This window comes from Lemur catta, chromosome 5 (assembly GCF_020740605.2).
Source record: "Lemur catta isolate mLemCat1 chromosome 5, mLemCat1.pri, whole genome shotgun sequence".
Classification (NCBI taxonomy): domain Eukaryota; kingdom Metazoa; phylum Chordata; class Mammalia; order Primates; family Lemuridae; genus Lemur; species Lemur catta.
Genome location: NC_059132.1, coordinates 38,264,216 through 38,286,318, shown reverse-complemented (window position 1 = coordinate 38,286,318; position 22,103 = coordinate 38,264,216). Strand labels below are relative to the sequence as shown.

The following is a 22,103-nucleotide window of genomic DNA, read 5'->3' as shown; positions in this document are numbered from 1 at the left end:
TTACAGTTTTATACTGGCATGTCCTTTCCTCTGCAGCACACGAGACCAGGTCTGCATGAGTTGGGGTTCTCCAGAGAAACAGAACCAGTGGGCTGTGTGTACATACACAGACACACACCACACACACACACATACATAAAGAGATTTATTATAAGGAATTGGCTCATGTCATGATGGGGACTGACAATCCCAAGGTCTGCAGGGTGACTTGGCAAGCTGGAGACCAGGGGAGGCAATGTGTCAGTTCCAGTTCAAATGCCAGCAGAACTGAGACCTAAAGAGAGCAGATGTTTAAGTTCAAGTAAGAAGGCAGAGAAAACCCCACAACATCCCAGCCTAAAGGCAGTTAGACAGGAGGAGTTCCCTCTCACTCATAGGAGGATCAGCCTTTTTGTTCTAGTCAGGCCTTCAACTAATTGGGTGAGGCCCACCCACAGCAGGGAGGGCAGTCTGGTCACTCTGGGTACTGATTTAGATGTTAATCTCATCCAGAAACACCCTCACAGACATAGTGACTAAATACTTGACTAAATATGTGGGTACCCTGTGGCCCAGTCAGATTGACACACAAAATTAACCATCACAAGGCCCTTAACAAAGACTTGGCAGTGTGGAACCCCAGTGTCACGTGAGCCTCCTGATGCTCCAGCAGGCGCCAGGCTCCTCAGCAGCATCCGAGCTCAACACCTGCAGTCTCCTCCCAAGCCCCAGCCTGCACCCAGGAGTCTCACACCTGTGCTCATCCTTTTGTTGTCACCTTAAATCTCTAGGATAATCAAGTGTTTTGTGCTTTTCAGAAGCCTATCGTAGGGTTATGGCTGGCAGACCTACCTCCAAGGGTCAGTCTGTCACGTTGAGACCCAGGACTTCAGGTTTTTAAAAAAAGGTCTGCAGTTAGCCCAGTCGTGTTCAGGGCTGTCATGCATTCTTAAATATATTCAAGGAGGTTCGGAAGAGCACTAGCTTTAGGTGCTCATTTATTTACCAAGTGCCAGATACTGATAAACACATATACATAAACATATATACACACATGTACATGCATAATACACATGTATACATTCATGCATATGCATACATTTGTGTGCACACCATAGATGCATGTACATACATGTACACATGTATATGTAAACTTGTAGCATATACACACAGGCATATATATATGTGCACTCAAAACATATACACATACACACATACATCTTAAAATACATATATACAATATAAATAAAACAGTGACCAGGATAAACATGACCTCTCCCTTCCTAGAAAGGCTGAACCAAAATACTGTTTTAAAAAATATCCTAAATTCTGGTAACAGCTATAACAGAAACAAATATGGTCCTACGATAAAGAATGCCAGTGGGATGGAGGTCAGGGACCGTCTCTCTGTGGAGATGACATTTAAGCTGACACTCAGCACATGAGAAGGAAACATCCACACAAAGGATCAGGGAAGCAGGTACCAGGCAGCGATAATGACACACAGTGCTGGCATAGGAGCCTGGTGTATCTGAGGAAGGGGAAGAAAGCACAGTGTGTGCGGAGCTTCCTGAGCAGCGGAAGCTGGTGTTCTGGATGACAGCTTTGTCAGTGGAGTTGGAGAGAAATTGTTAGGCTTGATGTGCACTTTGGAGGTGGTGTCGATCAGTCTTGCTGATGGATCAGATGAGGGCGAGGAGGGCAGGGGTTCCAACGTAGCTCCTAGACGGGCTGCTGAGTGAGTATGTATGCCATTCACAAAGTCGGGGCTCTTGAGGAGGACCATGCCGGGAGGAAACATGTCAGACCTGCATTCCAATGTGTTAAATTGAGTTATCCAAGAAGAGACAGCAAGCAGGCAATTTGAGATTCAAATCTGGGTTTCAGGAGATATGTAGGCTGGATATACACATTTCGAAGGCATTAGATAGAAATGATATTCGAAGCTGTGGGAATCAATTAGTGAGAGAGTATAGAGAGAAAAGGGAAAAAAGCCCCCAAGACTAAGACCTGCCAGACCACACCGTTTGGAGAATAGCTAGTTACCACCACAGTGAGCAGGGCGTTCACTCTTCTGCAGGTGGCCCCATATCACCAGCAGTGTTCTTTTGATTCCTAACATCACGCTGGACAAAACCAGAAAGCAGATGAGCAGACATTCAGAGCCACTGGACTGGCCTGAGTGGGCGTGACTTTTAATCAACGCAGAATAATCTTGCACACATTACTGTAGGGGGCTGGGAGTCCTCGGGGTGTGTCACCTTCCTCACTGCGACACCCAGGGCAGCCTGAGCCAACCCCCCGGGCCCACCTGCCCACCTGCTGCTGGGCTGTGGCCACACTCACCTGGACAACGGCAGTGTCCCGCTGGCTGGTCAGGCTCCTACACTGGACCCTGTCATCCTTTCTTCTCACGTTAGACCTAATCACATCACTCCCCTGCCTAAAACCCTCCAATACCTTCTCATTTGTCTTAAAAGAAAAAAAAAATCAATTTCTGAGTTATATACTGGTGTACAAAGAATTTTGAGTGTCACTGACCAATGAACGCAGGAGTTAGCTTTTTGAATGGTTATTGAGGTGAATTTGGGGCTTAGTTTTTTCTGTATACCTTTAATTCTTTCAAAGCAAAAGTACATTTCTACAAAGAAAAAATGATAAAAAGCTGCATAATTTAATATAAAATTTAAAAATACATGTAGAGGTTGAACATTGTGTATTTATGCTATGTGTGTGCTGACCATTTTTTATTAGGCTTGTCTGATATTTGTGTTGAAAACACTCAACAATCCTAATCTTCTTTTACTTATTCATGTCCATGTGTTCATTATGTAGACCAACTCTACACGCAGTTTCTCTAGCTTATATGTAAATACATATATATACACACATATATATATAGGTATGTCACATTACTTATATTTAAAAATTAACTTGAAGTCAATACCATAATCATTTATAATGCAACTATTCTTAACTTGAAAGGTCTCTTGACATGTTTCTAACCAATAATACGTGAGACTGGAGTTTTAACTTTAAAGGATAAATTTTGTACTATGTCAGGAAAGTGTCAGACTTTTCCTTTACATTGTATAATTTTGCTATTGCATCTTTATTTGGAAAGTTTCCTAAGCTTACCCTTTTAGAGCATTTTATACAATAATATTTGGTTGTTAGAAAATTTGTTAATAAAAAGTTAATAGAAATCCAATTGAACAGATTTCTCTTTTAATCAGTATAAAGTTGTCTTCCATATGTTACTTTAAGGAGAAAGAGAAATAATCAGAGGAAGAGAGTTATGTCAAGAAACAGATAAAAAATTAATTCTAGAATGGCACAATGTATTCTCTCCTAAATTATACTGTAAAATCCCTGAAGGAAGGGCAATGATTTGTAATATTTTAAAAATAAAATGATAGATATAGTGCTTGAATTCATAAATATTGACCAAGGGAATGGAATGGATGCTCTATGATTACTATACATTAATTCAGAAATTAGTTTTCTTTTTATTTCTGTACTAGTGAATGAGAAATGGTGTTGAGAATGTTATAATGGGTATGATACTTTATGGTTTAACCATAAGAAATTGTTGATGACATGGCATATGAAATTCACCTATAAAATCAGTAGTTTCAACTTAATTCTTAGGTTTATTTATGGAAATTATACCTAAAGGTTTTAGAAAGATAAATAACTTCCTGTTGGAATAAGAAAGGTTTTATAATTAATCATCCTTTAATCAGAAACTTGGATTATATCTTAAGCATTCCTTTTAATCAAGTTAGAACCATATTTCTTGTTCTCTTAGTATAGAAATATTAAAGCACTTATTTTTATACATTACTTCTAATATGTTTTATTTTGGTTTTTCATTTTTAAGACTGCTGAGAAGTCAGGCCAGATTGAAAGATCAAAGAACGTAAGGCAAAGACAAAATGATTTTAAGGTAAGTTAAGGAAAAATATGTAGACTTTTTAACAGGGTAGGGTTTTCTCATCCAAAGTTACTAGGAGATTTTATGTTCAAGATGCTCATTATTGCTTAGTTAATTTAATCAGATTAATGACATTTTAATGCAGTTTTGCTTGTCCATCATTTTGTAGAAAATGATTCAGGAAGTGACGTACTCTCTTGTGAAGCTGATCCGCGGGGCCTTGCTCCCGCTCAGCATCTGGGACAGCGAGGCCCGGCAGTACGGGGGCTGGGAGGTGAAGTCTGAGCTCTCCGGACAGTGGTTCACGCACGTCGTCCAGACCATCAGGTGAATATGGACACATTCTCGTGAAAAGCAGTACTTTTTTTTTTTTTTACTTTTTGAAAAAAAAATGCTTAGCATGGGATATGACTTTTGATACATTTAACAAAGAAGGAATTTTACTTTTCCTTCTCTGTTTTTTTGCCTCCACGGTTTTCTGTTTATCATCTAACAAGAAAGCCCTTAAATATTCCTGGTGTGTATGTTGGATGAGAGTGTCATACTGTTTGTGCATCTTTTTAATTGCTTGTCCTGGTATTATGGGCACGGTGCAATCCCTGTCGTGGTCTTGCTTTCCCTGTTTTCAACCTAGTGCCGCAGCTTGTAAGCTGCATGAGGAATGATTGTAGCACCGCAAAAGCCATGGCACAAATTGCGGTGGGATCCCACTTTGCTCACTTTTGTTGTGTTTGTTTCGCAGGCTTACTTATGAATCATTGACTGCCCTTGAAATTCCCAACGACATGTTACAGACAATCCAAGATCTCATTTTGGATCTCCGAGTACGTTGTGTAATGGTCACATTGCAACACACAGCAGAAGGTGTGTTTAGAAAAGCTGATTACATTTACTGAACAACAGTTATCTGAATATGCCACCTCCTTTCAGCTTACAAATCTTTGATAATAAGAGAAAATTAGTCTTATGGAAATTTTAATATGTTAGTTCATCTTATATCTAACTACTCAATAGAATTTTTTTCTTTTTTTGATGTCTTTTCAAATCAATCTTATTGAGAAGCAAGACCATTGCAGAAATTAGAATGAATATACTTGAAAATATTTAAGGATATAAGAACATACTTACGGTAGATGTTAACTAGAAAACATAGGATATAAAACTTATATAAAGTAAGGTCCCAGATTTTAAAATATATAACATTTATATATATTTGTATGTATTTAAGATTTGATTTAGAAAAATCAATGTATAATCAGAGGAAAGACTTAGCAATGGTTCTTTAGATTCTAGAAATTACATGTGATTCTTATTTTCTTTATACTTTTAAAAATTTTCAGGATTTTATACATAAAATCAAAAAGCAATGAAGGTTTTCTTTCAAAGCAGTCTTTGGGATATTAAATATTTCCCAAACAATCAAAAACATTGTGATAAATGGTGCAAGCCATTACTGTCTGCCATCAGGCTTTTTAGGTAGGAAGGTTACAGAATTGGTGGCAAATACACTGTGTAAATGGAAAAGGAGTGGAATCTAGGTGAGAAACTGAACATTCGTCTCTTAATTCATCACCTCCCTCCCACTGGGAACCTGAGCCCCCAACGCTGAAGGTGTGGGCAGGTGGCATTCTTTTAGCCGGGTGAGAATCCCACTGCCATTGTCAAGAATGTGTAGGATTCACACAGAATCCAAATTCATGCATCAGAAATTTTAGGGAAAAAAATATTATGTGGCTTATTTTGTACATGCCTAGTATTATCAAGAATACTGAATATGTAATAAATCATTGCCTCAAGTTGTCATTAAACCTAGCCTAGAATTCTCCAAATTAGGCTACACAGTGAAAAATTTTATTTACATTAATATTTTATTGGAAAAATCCAGTGTACAATACATATTTAAAATCTCAAGTCTATCATAATGACATTCTTTCCCCTGCTTTCAGCAAGTTTTTACAAGCCTATAGGAAACAATGAAAAACCATAACATGTATAGATTTTTATCTCTATAAAGATCAGTGAGATAATTGTAATGAATAGTGCTTGTGCACTTGTTTTCCATGTAGAGATAAAGAAATTAGCTGAAAAGGAAGACTGGATTGTTGACAATGAAGGCCTGACTTCTCTAGTGAGTACACATTCTTTTTAATTATTAGTCATTAATGTATATTCAAAATAAATGGTTTATTACATTGATAAGGAGCATAAGCTCTTTACATTGCCGCTCTAAATAGTTTCTGTAAATAGAAATAATAAGCTTCTTAAAGCTTTCCTTGTCAGAGTCATTTTTGCTTAACACTGAACTACAAATATTAAGAAATTAATGAAAAGAGTGGGCTTCTTTTGGAGTGACCTTTCTTCATCCTGTATAACTTACTATTTTTGTTTTTGTTACCTTTAAAAAAAAGTAGAGTATGCTTAATTCCAAGTTATTCAGCAACTTGAATTTTTTAGGAAAGCAGGACAGAAAAAATGCTATTGCTGGCTCCTGAGCAGACACCGACCAACCAAACACACAAATGAAAACAACCGCCACAAACCTCTGCAGATACGTTCACAGGTCGGGCAGGCAACTATAACCTGTTCATTCTAGAATCATCATCTTTTCAGATGCGACTTTTAGTTTCAGATACCTTTGAAAATAGCTCTCCTGATTTATCATGTTTTTACACTTATCTCATGGATCCTGCGTTGCCAGTCAGCTGCTGGAACATCCCAGTGGCTTCAACAAGACAGGGTCTTCCTGGTTCCCTCACATTAACCTGGCAGCCCAATCATGCGGTCAGTGCCCAGGGCTCCTTCCCTGTGACCCTGCACGGTGGCTTCTACTTGGGAGGACCTCGTGGTCACTCACGATCTCACTGCTGTCTGAAGAAAGCCCAGCCTTCTCCCAGGAGCCACAGCCAGCACCTGTTCTCACACCTGCTTGGCTAGAATCCACTCACATGCCTGTCCATGTTGGCAGGAAAGGCTGGGAAAATGGAGTTTTTTAGCAGAGTACCTGGCTGTACCCAACAATTTCTGTCTGTCTTTAGTAAGAAATAAGGAGAAAATAAATCCTGGAGAGGCAATCAGCAGTTTCTGCCTTAGATAAGGAAAGCAGAATAAAATGGTCTTGACTTGCCCAGATTTACAAACCAGTGATGAGTCAGCCTATTGAGAAGCAGTGCAACTGAATAACATTTCCATTTCCTCGAATTTCTGTGCAGTCGTCCCCCAGTATCCACGGTGGGGGATGGGGGGATTGGTTCCAGGACCCCCTCAGGATACCCAGATCTGAAGATGTTCAAGGCCCTTAAAGTTGGCGCTTTGCATCTACAGGTGCCATGTCCAGCTGGTTCCGCCACTGGCTGGAGCCGGGGATGCGGGACCCGGGTGTGGAGGGCTGACTGCACTTGTATCAGCTGTCTTCCCTCGGGGCGTGGGGCATTTGTGGACTCATTTCATTCCTCCAAATTTCAAGATCCTATCTTAAGTTAATACAAATATATACAGTTGTAGCATACTTTATGTGACAGTGTGGTTTAGAAAAGCAATGTTTACTGATAATTTTTTTCAAGTTAAATCATGCTTGAAATGAATTAGGGACATTTATAATTTTAATTAAAAAATTATAATTCTATTTTAAAGGATTTGTGTTTTATAAGAATATGTTAATTGGCTGAGTGTCTTCTATTTGTCACAGTTATCCTATGTAAGTACAAACTAGTCTGTAGCTAGGTCTCTCTCACAGGGAAAGGCGGGCAGACCTGCACCACCCAGGACGAAGCCACATGAGACTCACAAAAAGACAGAATGTAAAACATCTCAACTTTGTATATTGATTACATGTTGAAATAATAATATTTGGACATGCTACATTAAATAAATTATATCAGAATTAGCTTTATTTCTTTTTAGCTTTTTTAATGTGATTACTAGAAAATCTGAAATGTGGCTTGTGTTTGTGGCTCACATTATATTTCTGTTGAACAGCACTGGTACAGAGGGAAAAATGCATTGCACTCAATGTGGAATAAAAACCTAGTTTAGTCCTCCGTGCAATCCTAACGAAGTCACGTAACCTGTGTGACCCTAGTGTCTTCATTTGTAAAGAAGGAGCAGGACAGTGCTTCACAGTGTTGTGTGTTAGGATTAAATTAGATACTGTGGATTAGAGCACTTTGTAAACTGCAAAGCTGTAGCCAAACGTAAAGGGTTTTTATTTGTTTAATTAGTAACATATAATAACTGGGGCCACTGTGAGAATCATACCTTAAGCTTACATTACCTCTCACTACAGACACACAGGTGCAGGTGGGTTAACCGCTGAGTCACTGTGACCCCTGGTTCATGACACCTGCTCAAATCAGTCTTGTGCAAAGGGAAAAAAATTATATGCTCAATTTGAGAAAACTATCAAGGTTCTGTTTCATTTTTCAAAACTGTCACACATTTAGTAACTCAGCTCTGAGCCATAAAATAGTTAATGGCTGTAGGTCCTTCTCCAGGCTGGTGCTTCTGCATTTGTGGCCAGCCCATGTGTGCCTCCACGTGGCGGCCGTACCTCGGGCTGGCTGTGTGGTCATCATAGGTCAGCCCCTGTGAAGATGCTCTGAAGTGGTTACTACAGAAACTTGTGTGTAGTTTATTTTCAAAGTTTAATTATACTAGTGCAATTGTAACCAAAAAATAACTAATTTCATGTTTGAGCTCACACATGACAAGCTACGTAACTCTGCGCACTGACCCTCATACACCTTGTGAATGAATGACCCGCAGGAAGTAGCTCATCTGGACAGTTTCCAGTCACATATCAGTGAAGGAATATGCTAACATGACAGACCTGATACGGCTGAGTAAAGTTTTTAGTTATTCAGCATGGATCTCTCTTAAGAGAAGAGGTGAATCAACGCCTAGAGCTCAAGTCTAGAGTCCAGCTTTGAATATTAGTGTTTTGATCTAATGTGTGTGGAAAATTCTTAGACTTTGAACAATGACAAATTTTATCAAAGCTTATCACATACTTCTAATTTATACTTTCTTAATATTTCCACAGTACCAATCCCATTTGTTTGAGATGAGAGTACTTTTTCTTTCCCTGTAGCTGGGAAAGGAAAATGTTACTTATCACATTAAAGAAATGAACATAAGCTTTGCCTCATTATGACTGTTTTCTTCAGCTGAAGTATTATCTCTAATTAGAAGTTCACTTCAGTGCCCTGAAACAGCTCATTGAAAGCATCCTGTTTTCTTCTCATGTTGAAAATAGTGTCTGCCTTTTTTCAATTTGGATAATTCTGAGAATTTTCTTCTTTCAGAAGAACTGGAATGATGTGTGATTACTTCTTACAGTCAGCTAAATCGGATGATTCACTGACGATACACAGAGATAGTACTATTTCTTTTTTCTAAAAATGTTTGGACTGTAACTTACTCCCAGTATAACTGAGACACACTGAGCCTTCTAGTAGTCTCTATCCACTTATATTAATATAGATATAAAAATAAAATTAATAAGAAAGTCTAGTTCAAATTTTAATATGAGAAATATAAATAACCACACATGAACATTGACATTTAACTGCCCACAGATGAATGTTGGATTTAATTCTCAATATCATAATTATTATTATTTTAACATATTAAATTTTCTTTCCAAGGCAGGTAGGTCAGATGAATAAGGTCAGTCATCTAACATGTTTTGACTCTTTAAATGCTTTCTGTGCCATTGGTATTATTGGTATTTCATCCTACATTCCTTAACTTTTTATTATTTTTTCTGTACTTCCATTTAAGTATTCTTTGTGGTGCCCCCTGGTGGTTTCAAAGTGCAGTAATAAAATTACACTAAAGCTGAGTAATTTTATTATCATTTTATCAATTTTATTTTAACTTTCATTAAGTCTGGGTTCCTTTAGGTAAAAAAATACACATCTTTTTTTTTTACTATTTATGTAGGTGTCACTTTCTTTCTTCGGTTCAGTTTTTTTCCTAAACCTCTTAAAAATTGATGTGTGTATTAAGAAGCGGTTCTCACTGCAGATTTTTGCATAGATCTAACAGGTTGAGAGCATTGAGGCTTCCACGGCTTGCTGCCTGTTGAATGAAACCCAAACCCTCATCCCATTTTTCGAGACCGTGCTGGTGCCCAGTGGTTTCACATGCTGCTCTTCCTATGTCCCTCAACCCTGGCAGTTTCTTGCCCACCCTGGGCCATGAATGCTGTCCTTCTGCGAGGACTTGCTTCCTCCTTCACTGTCCTCTCCAGGGGCCCGTCCCTCTTGTGCGTTGACCCTCAGCTCCAGTGCCCTCATTGGCCCGGGGGAGTCACTTCAGAGAAGGTCCTCCTCCCTCACAGTGCTCTAAGTTTCACATGTGTTATTCACGGTGCTTAGTATAGCTTACGAATGCAATTATTTTAACCATTTTCTTGACAGTGACTTTACCGGTAGTGTCTCCTGGCTGGAATATGCTCTAATGAGAACTCTGTCTTACCCACTCCTGTGTCTCTGTCACCTAGAGTAGTTCCCGGCACAAAGTAAAATCTTAAACACTCTTAGGAGCTACGATGTCAGGATCCATTCACACTTATCCTGAAATGCCACTGGTTGGACTTATTTCCAAGTTTCATTTTCCGACTTAATGTATATAGAAATGACTGTAATGACTTATCTGATTTAAAGGTCTCGTACCTCCTCCGATTGTTAGTATTAACATTAAATTTTGTTGAATAGTACCAGAGATGTGGAAGATCTAAGAACTTGAGCTCATCCCTGAATATACCTGGGAAATAGCATTTAAAATATATACTCATTATATCTGCTACTTATTATGGCATTTGCCTCTCACAAGAATAGAGTCTTGAAGAATGTCTTAGTTATGCCTTTCTTCTGCTCTGGTTGCATTAGATGTACTTTAGAGTCTCAAGATTTACCCATTTTTAAATATTAAGTGCAAAACATGCAGAACCTGAAAACTCAATGACTAGGAGATTACTTTTCAGATATTTATGTCTCTGTTCCTTTCCATAAATCTGGAAAATTTAGAGCTTTGGCTATATATACTTCTGTTAAATATATCTTAATAACTTAACCAGTGCATGTTTTTTAATTTTAAGATACACATTTTTTCCTTCAGCCATGTCAGTTTGAACAGTGCATCGTGCATTCCCTGCAGTCGCTGAAGGGTGTTCTCGAGTGCAAGCCTGGAGAGGCCAGTGTAAGTTCTCTGCTCAGTTCCACCCTTACTGCAGAACTTCCCGAGGAGCCCTTGGCAATCACAGCTGTACGTTTTTGAGTCCTTGCAGCACAAGAACTTTTCTCCCTCATTGCTTGCTTGTTTCATTTAGTTTAACTACATAGGCATGCTGACTCCTGTTCCAAGATAGCTAATGAAAGTTAAAATGTGGTAGAGTGATTGCAATGATAGCACTTTGTGAGCAGAGTGAACAATTAACCTGGATATTGTCCCTCAGCCCAGTACTTCATGGTCTTCTCAAGCCAGAGCCACCACAGCTACAAAAACCACCTCTAGGCCAGCTCTTCACTCACGTCCCCTTTCAGAGTAGAGAGACCCCTGCCTGAAGCAGTTTTCCATATTTTAACTGTTATATCTAACTTCATAAAGAAAAAATTTTGTTTTATTAACAAAATGCAAAATTTTTAATGAAGATTCTTTTGCATAGGTCTTTCAACAACCTAAAACACAGGAGGAGGTTTGCCAGCTAAGCATCAATATCATGCAGGTAATTACTGCAAGCAGTGAAGCCCAAAGCCAGAAGTGGTGCTCCCCAGCCCCTCCTGTTTATGTTAAGTGTGTAACATGTATCAGATGTGTGTTCTTGTTTCGTCTTGTCTGTGTACATGATAGTTTAGGGTAACTAGGGCAACAAAATAAAGTTTAATATAGGATTAATTCCAACTTATTTTAGCAGTGCCCAAATTTTTCATTTATATTACGCTCCCCTTTTTTGCGTTCTCTTGGTGCTTTATATATATTTCTGTTAGAGCACAGAGTAAATTAAATGATAATCATTTGCATTATATCTAGAGTGTAAAGTTTTTTGATTGGGACCAGTGCTCTGTAATCACATAAAGTTGAGCATTCGAGTGAGTGGGAAAAGGTCTTTTTCTACTTTAATTTATGTAAAGTTACTTTTATGTCCAAATAGATTAATATCTGAGAGTTCATTCATCTGAGAGTTCTGAAACTTACTATTTTTGACTTAGGTTTTTATATACTGTCTGGAACAATTGAGCACCAAGCCTGATGCAGATACAGATACTACACAGTAAGTGAAAATGAAATTAATCTCATTAATGCATTTAGGAGAATTAAAAATATAGACTCAAGTTTTTATATTTGGTCATATATCCCAAGACTTCCAGTAAGAGAGATAGATTGTTCACATTAAAGCCAGTTTTATATATTTGTTCTATATTCTTTCCATAATTTCTTTATCTTCTGAACACAGCCTTATTAAAGACATATTAACTTAAACACATGATTAGCTTATTGTTGAACATATTTTATAATTAATAAAGCAGAAATTTTAAATATATAACTCCTACTTGATTGTTTTTACAATCCTGACATTCGGGGAACACACTAGTACTCTTGTTAGAGACTATACACATGTTGGTAGAAGTAAGTCTGGGTCAGGCTTAGTTATTTGAGCTCTTAGATCTGTGGTCCCCAAGCCCCGGGCCATAGACTAGTATCCGTCAAGGGCCTGTTAAGAACCAGGAGGGCCACACAGCAGGTGGTGAGCAGCAGGTGGGCAAGTGAAGCTTCACCTGTACTTAGCCGCTCCCTGTCACTCGCATCACCGCCTGAGCTCCGCCTCCCGTCAGACCAGCAGTGGCACTAGGTTCTCACAGGAGCGTGAACCCTAACATAGACTGCGCATGTGAGGGATCTAGGTTGTGGCTCCTTGTGAGAATCTACTGCCTGATGACTGAGGTGGAGCCTGGGCGGAGATGAGCTGCTGGGGAGCAGCTGCAAATACAGATCAGCATCAGCAGAGAGGTCTGACTGCACAATAAATGAGATGTACTTGAATCATCCTGAAACCATCCCCCCACCCCAAGTCCGTGGAAAAATTGTCTTCCATGAAACCAGTCTCTGGTGCCAAAAAGGTTGAGGGCCGCTGTTCTAGAGGACACATCTTAACTCTTGATGTTTACAAATCCATGTGGACATCCATGTTCTATTGGATAGCATTGTAAAATGCTATGATTTTTTTTTTTTTAAATCTAGCATTTCTGAACTATACTTGGCATGAGTAACTTCTGTGCACCTATGATTTATGCTGACATGGGTAATACTGAAATAAATGCCTCTCAAATCTTTAATTCACAGTTTGAGAATTTTTCCATGTTAGTCTATTTATTGGTATTGGTTTTTGCTTCTCAGTATATGAAACTATTACCTCTCTGAAGACCTAATAAGTTTTTAATTCTTCTAGATTTTCTTTTATTTGATTTCATATTTTTAGCTCACTATTTCACCAGGAATTTGTATTCTTAGATCCCTGATATTATTAATTAATAACTAATTATTATTGTCTTTCCTTATTTTGTTAATTTGTTTCATGTATCACTGAATTCTGATGTATAGTGCAATATATTTCTAAACTTTATCTTTTGTTCAAACACATTTTGTATCAGTTGGTGCTGTTTTAATTATCACTAGTTTATGTTTTGTCTTTCGGATTGGTATCCTTTTTTAACCTCTCAATTTTGAAATATTATTATATATTTTCATCATTTTAGTCTTCCATATGAATTCTAAAATCAGTTGGTCAGGCTTAAAGAAAATAAGTCCTGCGGAGGTATTTAGTATGATTCTATTCTGTCTACAAATTAATCCGTGGAGTTATGATCCCCCCTATTTTATATTTCTGATCACTTGCAAGTTATCAACTAATTTCCTAACTCACTTCACCCTGTAAGGGATTTACTATGAAAATGAGCTTGAAAAAGCCCCCCAGATATTCTGATGGGTAGAAACATTTTAATTTTGTAAGTGCATACTTAGGATAATTAGAATTATTTGACATTATTCCCCTTAGTGATTTATTTTTTAGTTTAATTAAATCAAAGCCCTAAGACTTTGGGAAGACCCCAAAACAAATTTCATATGGCCCATGTTAATATATAGCCCATCATGCCTTCTTTGAGGTGTTAATTGTGAAAAAAACTTGTACAAGGTTATATGATTTTTAATCAAAATTAAAATTCAAATTGGTATGTATTTAATAGTTCACTGCATTTTTAAATTTTAGTGCTTTAATTGTAACTATTTCTTACTTACTTCTGTATTCAGTCTTTCCATTGACGTGTCTTCTCCTGATTTGTTTGGAAGTATCCATGAAGACTTCAGTTTGGCCTCTGTGAGTAAGATTATAAATAGAAAGTAAAACATTTTAAAAATATTTAATGCCTATTTCATAATCAGCCTAAATTACGTTGAACGTTACTGCATCACTGCTGTAGAATGTACTGATAGTATACAACTGCGGTACCCACACCCCAGGCCACAGAGGTACCAGTCTGAGGTCTGTTAGGAGCCAGGCCGCATAGCAGCAGGGGGCAAGTGAGCAAAGCTTCATCTGTATTTACAGCCGCTCCCCGTCACTCCCCTCGCCCCCTTCCCCCAGTCTGTGGAAAAATTGTCTTCCATGAAACCAGCCCCTGATGCCAAAAAGGTTGGGGACCGCTGGTGTAGGACATTGCTCTATACTTTGGAGCTATGTCATAGTATGTGAAAATTATACTCAATATAATTTATATGAATTTTACACTTAAAACTTTTTACTTGGAATGGATAGTTCCATATACAGCATCTGTGCAGTTCCTGAGTGTTAAGTGGGCACCCTCGTGGTGCCCTGGTGCATGAGAGTTGTTGGAATTGGCCGAGGAGGACCCATTTCCTTCACACTTTTGGCCTCTTCATCCAGAGAAGTTCTGTTTTTCTCTGTATAATTTCCATACATGCCCTAATAACATTTTATTTGGACACAGGTTCAAATAAAAAATATATATGTATATGTAAATACACATATACATACCTATACATATTATTTTTAACATATATACATATTTAGGGAGAATTCACATACATGAATTATCACACATATAAATTCAACTATCAAAATTCAAACTCCAGCTGTCTTAAAGAAAACAACCCTCTCTGGTTTTCTGGTTTGTTATGAGCTTGAAGGGGGGGTGGGGGTGTGTATCTCAAGAAAAAAAAAAGACCTGAATTCTACCCTATGTCATTTCCATAGTTACTATATTTTTAAACATGAATTCCTAAGTAGGGAGTTTGGTATATTAGGAAAAGTATAGTTTCAAAGTAATTAAAAAAATATTCTAGGTTTAATTACTTGGATGAGTAGGTGGAGAGTGATAGCATTTACTGAGACAAAGAATGCAGGAAGAAAACAGATTCTAAAGAAAGATTAAAAACTCAGTTTGGGACCAGATTTGTTGAGTGGATGACATTCAGGTAGAGTTCTCTGATGGGTGATGAGCTGTACTTGTCTGGATCCCAGGAGAGAAATCTGGGTGTAGATTGGTGAATCAGCTGTACGTGAACAACATGAGGCCTGGGAGTGGGTGAAAATACTAAGGAAAATGCTAGTTGTTTCTTCCAGCAAGACTCGCAGCTGGAGTCACCCCACAACTGGCAGGAGGGTCAGGCCTGTAGCGCACTGCCCCAGACTGTCCCAACAGATGGGTCGGCTGGATTCCAAAGAAAGAACCGCTAAACGCCAGGTGATCAGTCCCCAGCATTAGGGGGACTTACGTATGGAGAGGCCACGGTACGTCCTCCCAGGGGACAGCAAGAAGAGATGTTCTACCTGGGTAGGTCAGCAACAAGGGGATCAGGTTATGGGGTTTATATGAGGGTTCAAGGAATTTGGCTCAGGGCAGGGCTGGTTTCCACCTGTTTAGCAACATGGTTGCTCTCTCTGTGTTCTCAGGCAACAGCCCAAAGAGCTTTACCAGTGCCTGGAATTGTTCAAGGCCTGGGCCTGGGTGCAAGCCTACCAGGGAAAGCAGGGAAAGCACTCTGCTGCTCAGTTAGGAGATAGAAAGAAAGTGGGGGGCCTGCGGAAGCCTATACTGGTTGAATGAGAGAAGGGCCAAATATATATAATACAAAAGTAATATTGGGGTGTCAGTATTTAAGGGGTAGCTAGAAACAGAGCCTCGACGAGTCAGAGTGATGGGAGGAAACCCAGACGGAGCTGCACCCTGAGACGGAAGGGAAGAGCACGCGGGGTGCTTGCAGTGTGAGGGCCGAGGAGGCTGGGGGTAAGCAGCGGGGCCTGTGGCTTGGCAGCAGGAGCGAGGCCTCAGCCTGCTTGGGAAAGGAGAGAGAAAGGGGCAGGGGGCACTGGGCCTCAAGGAGATCCCCCAGAATAGAGAAGGGCCTGGTGAGCTCTCTGGCGCTTTTTTCTTCCATCTTTCAGAACGAGCCTGATTGCCATGTGGATACCTTTCCAGCGTTTGGGAACCTTGGCTGTGTGCACTGAGTCTTCCCTTCTCCTAGCAGACACCCTAAATCCTTAGGCCTTGCCCTGCAGGGTGCTTGTGCCCCTTGAGTGGCGGTGGCGATGGCCATGTTGATGGTGGTGGACCTTCCAGCCTGCCCTTCGTGGGGGAGCACGGGAGTCAGCGCCAGGCCCCCCGGGCTGGACTCAGGTCGCGCCTTCTGCCGGCTGCCCCCGTGCTCCGCGTCTGCACGTGCACTGCCAGGCGCAGGGCCTCGGCTTTCTCTCCAGTGTTCCTTGTGACCAAGCTCAGTTCCTGCTTTTGCCCCCTGGAAGGTATCTGGATAGATCTGGCTCTTCCTCTCAGATTACTGACCTCCCCTTAAGTCTTGTTCTATTACCCAGAAGGGAGACAGTTATGAAAAGAAAGATCTAGATTTGGGGTCAGACAGAAAACACCGGCAGGCGTCCTGGGTGCTCCTCACCAGCTGCACAGCCCCGGGCGTCCAGGCCGTGTTCTCCAGACAGACTGGGACGGTAATGCCTACGCCACTGAGACATGGTTGGGATGACACCGAGGATGTACTCCTTCATCCACAGGTGTGACACTTGATGGCTATTTTAAAATCTACATTGCCATCTAAGTGGTTAATAAGCTTTTGATCAGTCCTCCAAGTTTAAGGATTTGTTTGTATTGTTCACTTGTTCTTCCCACTTTCATTGCATCTGATTGGTTAGATTTGAGAAGCAAAGGCACTTACTAAGACTTTAAACCACTCAAATAGTTCTTCTATTTTTGAAGAACCATGCATAGCACAGTGGGAAAGAATCAAGCAAAGATAGTTAATTTGCAGGGCAGAGAAGATGTACCAGGCTCAGGTCTGCTAGATAAGCAGGTTTGATTCTTGGAGGAAAAAGCAATTAAAGATTGATTTTGAAACTGAGAAAACAGTTGAGATTTTTGAGGAGTGCAGCATGCTTGGAGCGGCTGATGCAACGTCACGTTTACTTTATTCCTGTCTTCACCAGGAGCGCACAGTGGTGACGCCAGGCGTGGTGGGAGGGAAGCCTGGCCTCACCATGCGAGTTTCCGAGCTTGTTCACTGCTTTCTTTCTAGTGTCTTTACTCACAAATTGTGGAAAATGAGTATTATCCATAGTATAGCCCTATTTACCTTGTTTTGTATTCCATTTCCCATCCATAAATTAATTCAGGGCTATTAGTAACCTTTCATTTGTTTGAAGGTCCCTTAATAATTCCCCAGCCTTTTACTTATATTTGTTGATAACCAAGAAAGGCAGTGAATAGGCTATGCTCTGCCAGAAATAAAGATAAGAACATTTTAAATAAAGAACTCTAGAAAGTTTTTAAAAATTTGACTGGGCTAGGTGAAATTATTGGCAGATATTATATATGCCTGGCAATTGAATTCCAAGACTACAGTTGTTCATCTTTGGTGCACGTACCTTAAAGAGTAGGAACCTGTTTGTTTCCACAGTTATTATATTGAATTCCTTTATTGTTAAATTATTCTGATGATATACACAAAGAGTAAGCAAAGTCTGGGTGAGGACTTTTCCTGGAAAGTGGTTTTTGCCATAGTTTTAGTCAAGGGATCTAAGTCAGGGCCCCAGATGAGTCCCAGCTGTTGCAGAGAATGGGACAACGCCCTCACACCTGTGGGAGCGCAGGGCAGGGAGCCTCAGTGAACCGCAACACCGCAGCAAGGGCCGTTCCTGGAATTTTATTTACAAAAATAGTTCTTCTGAACTATTGTATTCAGGACATTGTATTCATCAGCATTTGGGTCTGGTAATTTTTGTAAGAAATTGCTTTAGGTGGACAGAGCCCTGGAGAGTGTAGAAGTAGGTGGTTTCTCCCCTCCTCCTTGGCTGACACTGGCCTTCCCCTACGGAGGTGTCCCCTGGCCTTGCCGACCCCTTCCCCATTAGAGGGAGGCCATTCTTGGTGTTCTCCTACATACACAAAAATTTCTTAAAGGCCTAAGTTTTTAGAAGGAGCTTATCATATAGAATATAGGGAAATATAATTCTCTTCCAAGTTATGAAAAATTTACAAACTATTTTCTGATAGTTTCTACATTTTTAATATAATTGTTTAAAATATCCATTCCTGTAGCCTTTGGTGTACACAAAGTATTAAGTAGAATAAAGTGGAACCCCTTTCATAAGGACAGCCTATCCTGGTTAAATGGACTTTACCAATTTATTTTTCCATACAGCCATTACATTTCAAAAGAAATTTTATTTGACTCTGAGTATATTATGTAATAATGAGCAAATAGTAGAACTGTAGGATTGTATTATGTTTCTCTTCATATTGTGATACTGGGAAAGAAGCAGTGAAGAGAAGCAAAGCATTGAATATTAATGCTAAAGAATAAGAGATTCTAATTAAACTTAAGAAGTGATAGGTATTATCTGTTATATTCTCAACTTGTTACTATAAATGTAATTTTATAAAAATTTGTTTTGCTTTTAGGAACAGCGAATTTTGATAGTCCTAAGTAACTGCTGCTATCTAGAACGCCACACCTTCCTAAACATAGCAGAACATTTTGAGAAGCACAACTTCCAGGGAATAGAAAAAATAACACAGGTAAACAAGTTAATGTTAAATGGACAAATCTGTTGTTTTGCCAGCTTAGTTTACAAACTGTTTTCTCGGCACCATCTTCTTTTGCTTTCCTGTCTTGTTCCTCTACTTGCCCTCCCCCCCTGCTCCTTCCTGCCTCAGCCCACTGCGTTTGAATGATTCCCTTCCTCCTCACAGCTCATCTTCAATCCTTCATTTCATACTCTTTGCTTTTCTCTAGGGCAGAGCTCTCTCAAGATTAGAGCTGGTGTACTCCCCACCTAAAGTGTTCCAAGGTGAGAGAAGAAAATAAGGAGAGAAAGGGAGCAAACCCAAATCTTTAAGAATCATCTCAGATTAGACTCCTTGTGGGTGAAAGCCTTTAGACACAGCCAACAGCAAACTCCCTGAGCCTGCAGAAAAACCTCTTCCTGCTTATTCACGTCTCTCCTTCCTCTCTTCCTTTCCATATGACCACAAGGGTGCTTTGCTTTACTTCCACAGCGCGCAGTGCGCGCACACACATCCAGCATACAAAAGCTGTAGGATGCTAGACGTGTTACCTGACAGATACGTGCTCCCCCGGTCTCCAATCATTGCATAGAGAAAGGTCAGGCAAAAATGCGTCCTGTAGAAATTAATGGAGTGGTTTTTTTTTTAATGTTATACTTTGCTGTTTATATTTTTTTCAAGTAAGCAGAAAAGGGAAAAATGAAGTAACCTGGTTATTAAACGTTGGTTGGTTCCTGGGCAAACGTTTATCAGATTTCTAAGTAAAACTATGCTAGAACCACTTTTTAATGTCATTTACAGTTTTCTCATTGCAAAGAATTAGAAAGATAATGATCTTACAATCAACATGTACTCTTAATGGATTATATACTTTTTACAATGATGGTTCCAGTTCATGAACTACATTGGGATTTTTTTTTCAAAGAATGAAAATGTCAAAGTGGGCGGCTCTGTCTTGTTTTCATGCCTTTTCGTAAAGATTAATCATCCTGATGAGAAACGCTGTGACTTAAGGCTTTGGGGCAGATGTCTAGTTTATTTCCAGAAATTTTTGTGTTGAGAATTGCAAGATGCTGTCTTGCAGTAAAAAGTTATTATTTGTATTGTAGAAAGAAGGCACTTTGTTTTTGCACACCACCACAAATATATTTATTGGGGAAATTTTATTTATCATATGAAATGATTAGGAATTGGTTATAAGAGAAGCAATAAGTTTGGTTTCTCTAGGTTTTTGTGAAGTAATAAGTAGGAACTGTCTGTTGCTTCAGCTTGTATCATTAAGAATTAGAATCAAATTGACATTAAAAAAGGTTGTTGATGTTCTTCCTTGACTTTGTCTGGATTATTTTGATACCAAGATAATATGAAGGATGTGGGGGTGCAACTTAGAATAAGTGATGGACTCTTTTTTCACTCAAAATTTGAACTTTTTTAAATTGTGTTGAATATTTTGAAATTATTCAGTTGTGTTTAAAATGAATAGACAGTAAACTAGATTTAGATTATAGCATGGGCATTGATTCTATTAATTTATGAATCTATTGTGTGAACCTATTAATTTCATGATGTAACCAAGTAAAATATATTTCTTGCATTAAAGAAAAAAGGCCACTGACTGCCATTATTTTTCATGGTTTCCTTTTCAAATGACAGGTAACTCTGGAGGCATAGATTCCAGAAAAATCGCAGGACACAGGGAACAATGGAAGGTTTATCCATTCTCCCTGTTTTTCTGCTCTTGGTGGTAGTGGTCCGTCACAGGCCTTCTTGTGCAGTGTCACTGGACACTGGACGCCTCTCAGCCTCCTCCTGCTGTGGCCCTGTGGTTGGCCATGTGTTCCTTCCAGGTATATTTCCTCCCGCTTTCTCATTGGTAGAGAAGGGCAAAAATGGCTAGTTTTTAATTCTCTTCACTTGTTTCTCACCTTCAAAAATAGAGTTGCATTAATCTTAATATAGGCAGAATATACCAAAATAACCATGTTTTTTAGTTTATTATAATTAATGATCAATCAAAATTTAATGATCAATGACATTAGTCCTAGAAATATTTTTTCTAGTTATTCATTTTTCCTTCTTATGAGAATAAGACCCAACCATTATTTTTAAAAAGAAAAAATACTGAGAAGCCTAATAAAAAATAAAAATCAGCACCATTTATTGAATGAGGTGCTGATTTTTATTTTTTATTAGGCTTCTCAGTATTTTCTCTTTTGGACCCACAGCTTTCACCTGTCACAAAAATCAAATCACGGTGGATAACAGACTCAAACCTTAGGTGCAAAACTATTAGAATTCTAAAAGAAAATGTAGGAAAGACTCTTACAGACATTGGTCTAGGCAAAGAATTTATGAAGAAGACCCCTAAGGGAATCACAGCAACAACAAAAATAAACGAATGGGACCTGATTAAATTAAAAAGCTTCTGCACAGCCAAAGAAACAGTCACGAAAATATACAGACAGCCTACAGAATAGGAAAAAATTTTTGCATACTACACATCAGATAAAGGACTGATAACAAGAATCTATTTAGAACTCAGGAAAATCAGTAAGAAAAAATCGAACAACCCTATCAAAAAGTGGGCAAAGGACATAAATAGAAATTTTTCAAAAGAAGATAGAACAATGGCCAGCAAACATATGAAAAACTGCTCAACATCTCTAATCATCAGGGAAATGCAAATCAAAACCACAATGAGATACCACTTAACTCCAGTGAGAATGGCCTTTATCAAAAAGTCCCAAAACAATACATGTTGGCATGGATGCGGAGAGATAGGAACACTCATACACTGCTGGTGGGACTGCAAACTAGTGCAATCTCTGTGGAAAGCAATATGGAGATACCTTAAACAGATTCAAGTAGACCTACCATTCGATCCAGCAATCCCATTATTGGGCATCTACCCAAAGGAACAAAAGTCATTCTATCACAAAGGCACCTGTACCCGAATGTTTATAGCAGCACAATTCACAATTGCAAAGATGTGGAAACAACCCAAATGCCCATCAATTCATGAGTGGATTAGTAAACTGTGGTATACGTATACCATGGAGTATTACTCAGCTATAAGAAATAACGGTGATATAGAA

General features: G+C 39.1%; 1 protein-coding gene across 5 annotated transcripts in view; it reads left to right on the top strand.

Annotated features, from left to right (window-relative positions):
• EXOC2 (exocyst complex component 2) overlaps nucleotides 1–22,103 on the top strand; it is a 194,314-nt gene that overhangs the window by 113,812 nt on the left and 58,399 nt on the right. For all 5 annotated transcript variants that reach the window (XR_006735217.1, XR_006735216.1, XM_045551563.1 and 2 more), the window contains exons 14-22: nucleotides 3,863–3,928; nucleotides 4,086–4,243; nucleotides 4,659–4,780; nucleotides 5,983–6,044; nucleotides 11,036–11,116; nucleotides 11,583–11,642; nucleotides 12,127–12,188; nucleotides 14,225–14,291; nucleotides 18,904–19,020. Coding sequence is in view for 3 of the 5 variants with exons in the window: in XM_045551563.1 (XP_045407519.1) it covers nucleotides 3,863–3,928; nucleotides 4,086–4,243; nucleotides 4,659–4,780; nucleotides 5,983–6,044; nucleotides 11,036–11,116; nucleotides 11,583–11,642; nucleotides 12,127–12,188; nucleotides 14,225–14,291; nucleotides 18,904–19,020 (795 nt within the window). In the remaining 2 variants the exon portion in view is untranslated. The remainder of the gene's footprint in view (nucleotides 1–3,862; nucleotides 3,929–4,085; nucleotides 4,244–4,658; nucleotides 4,781–5,982; nucleotides 6,045–11,035; nucleotides 11,117–11,582; nucleotides 11,643–12,126; nucleotides 12,189–14,224; nucleotides 14,292–18,903; nucleotides 19,021–22,103) is intronic.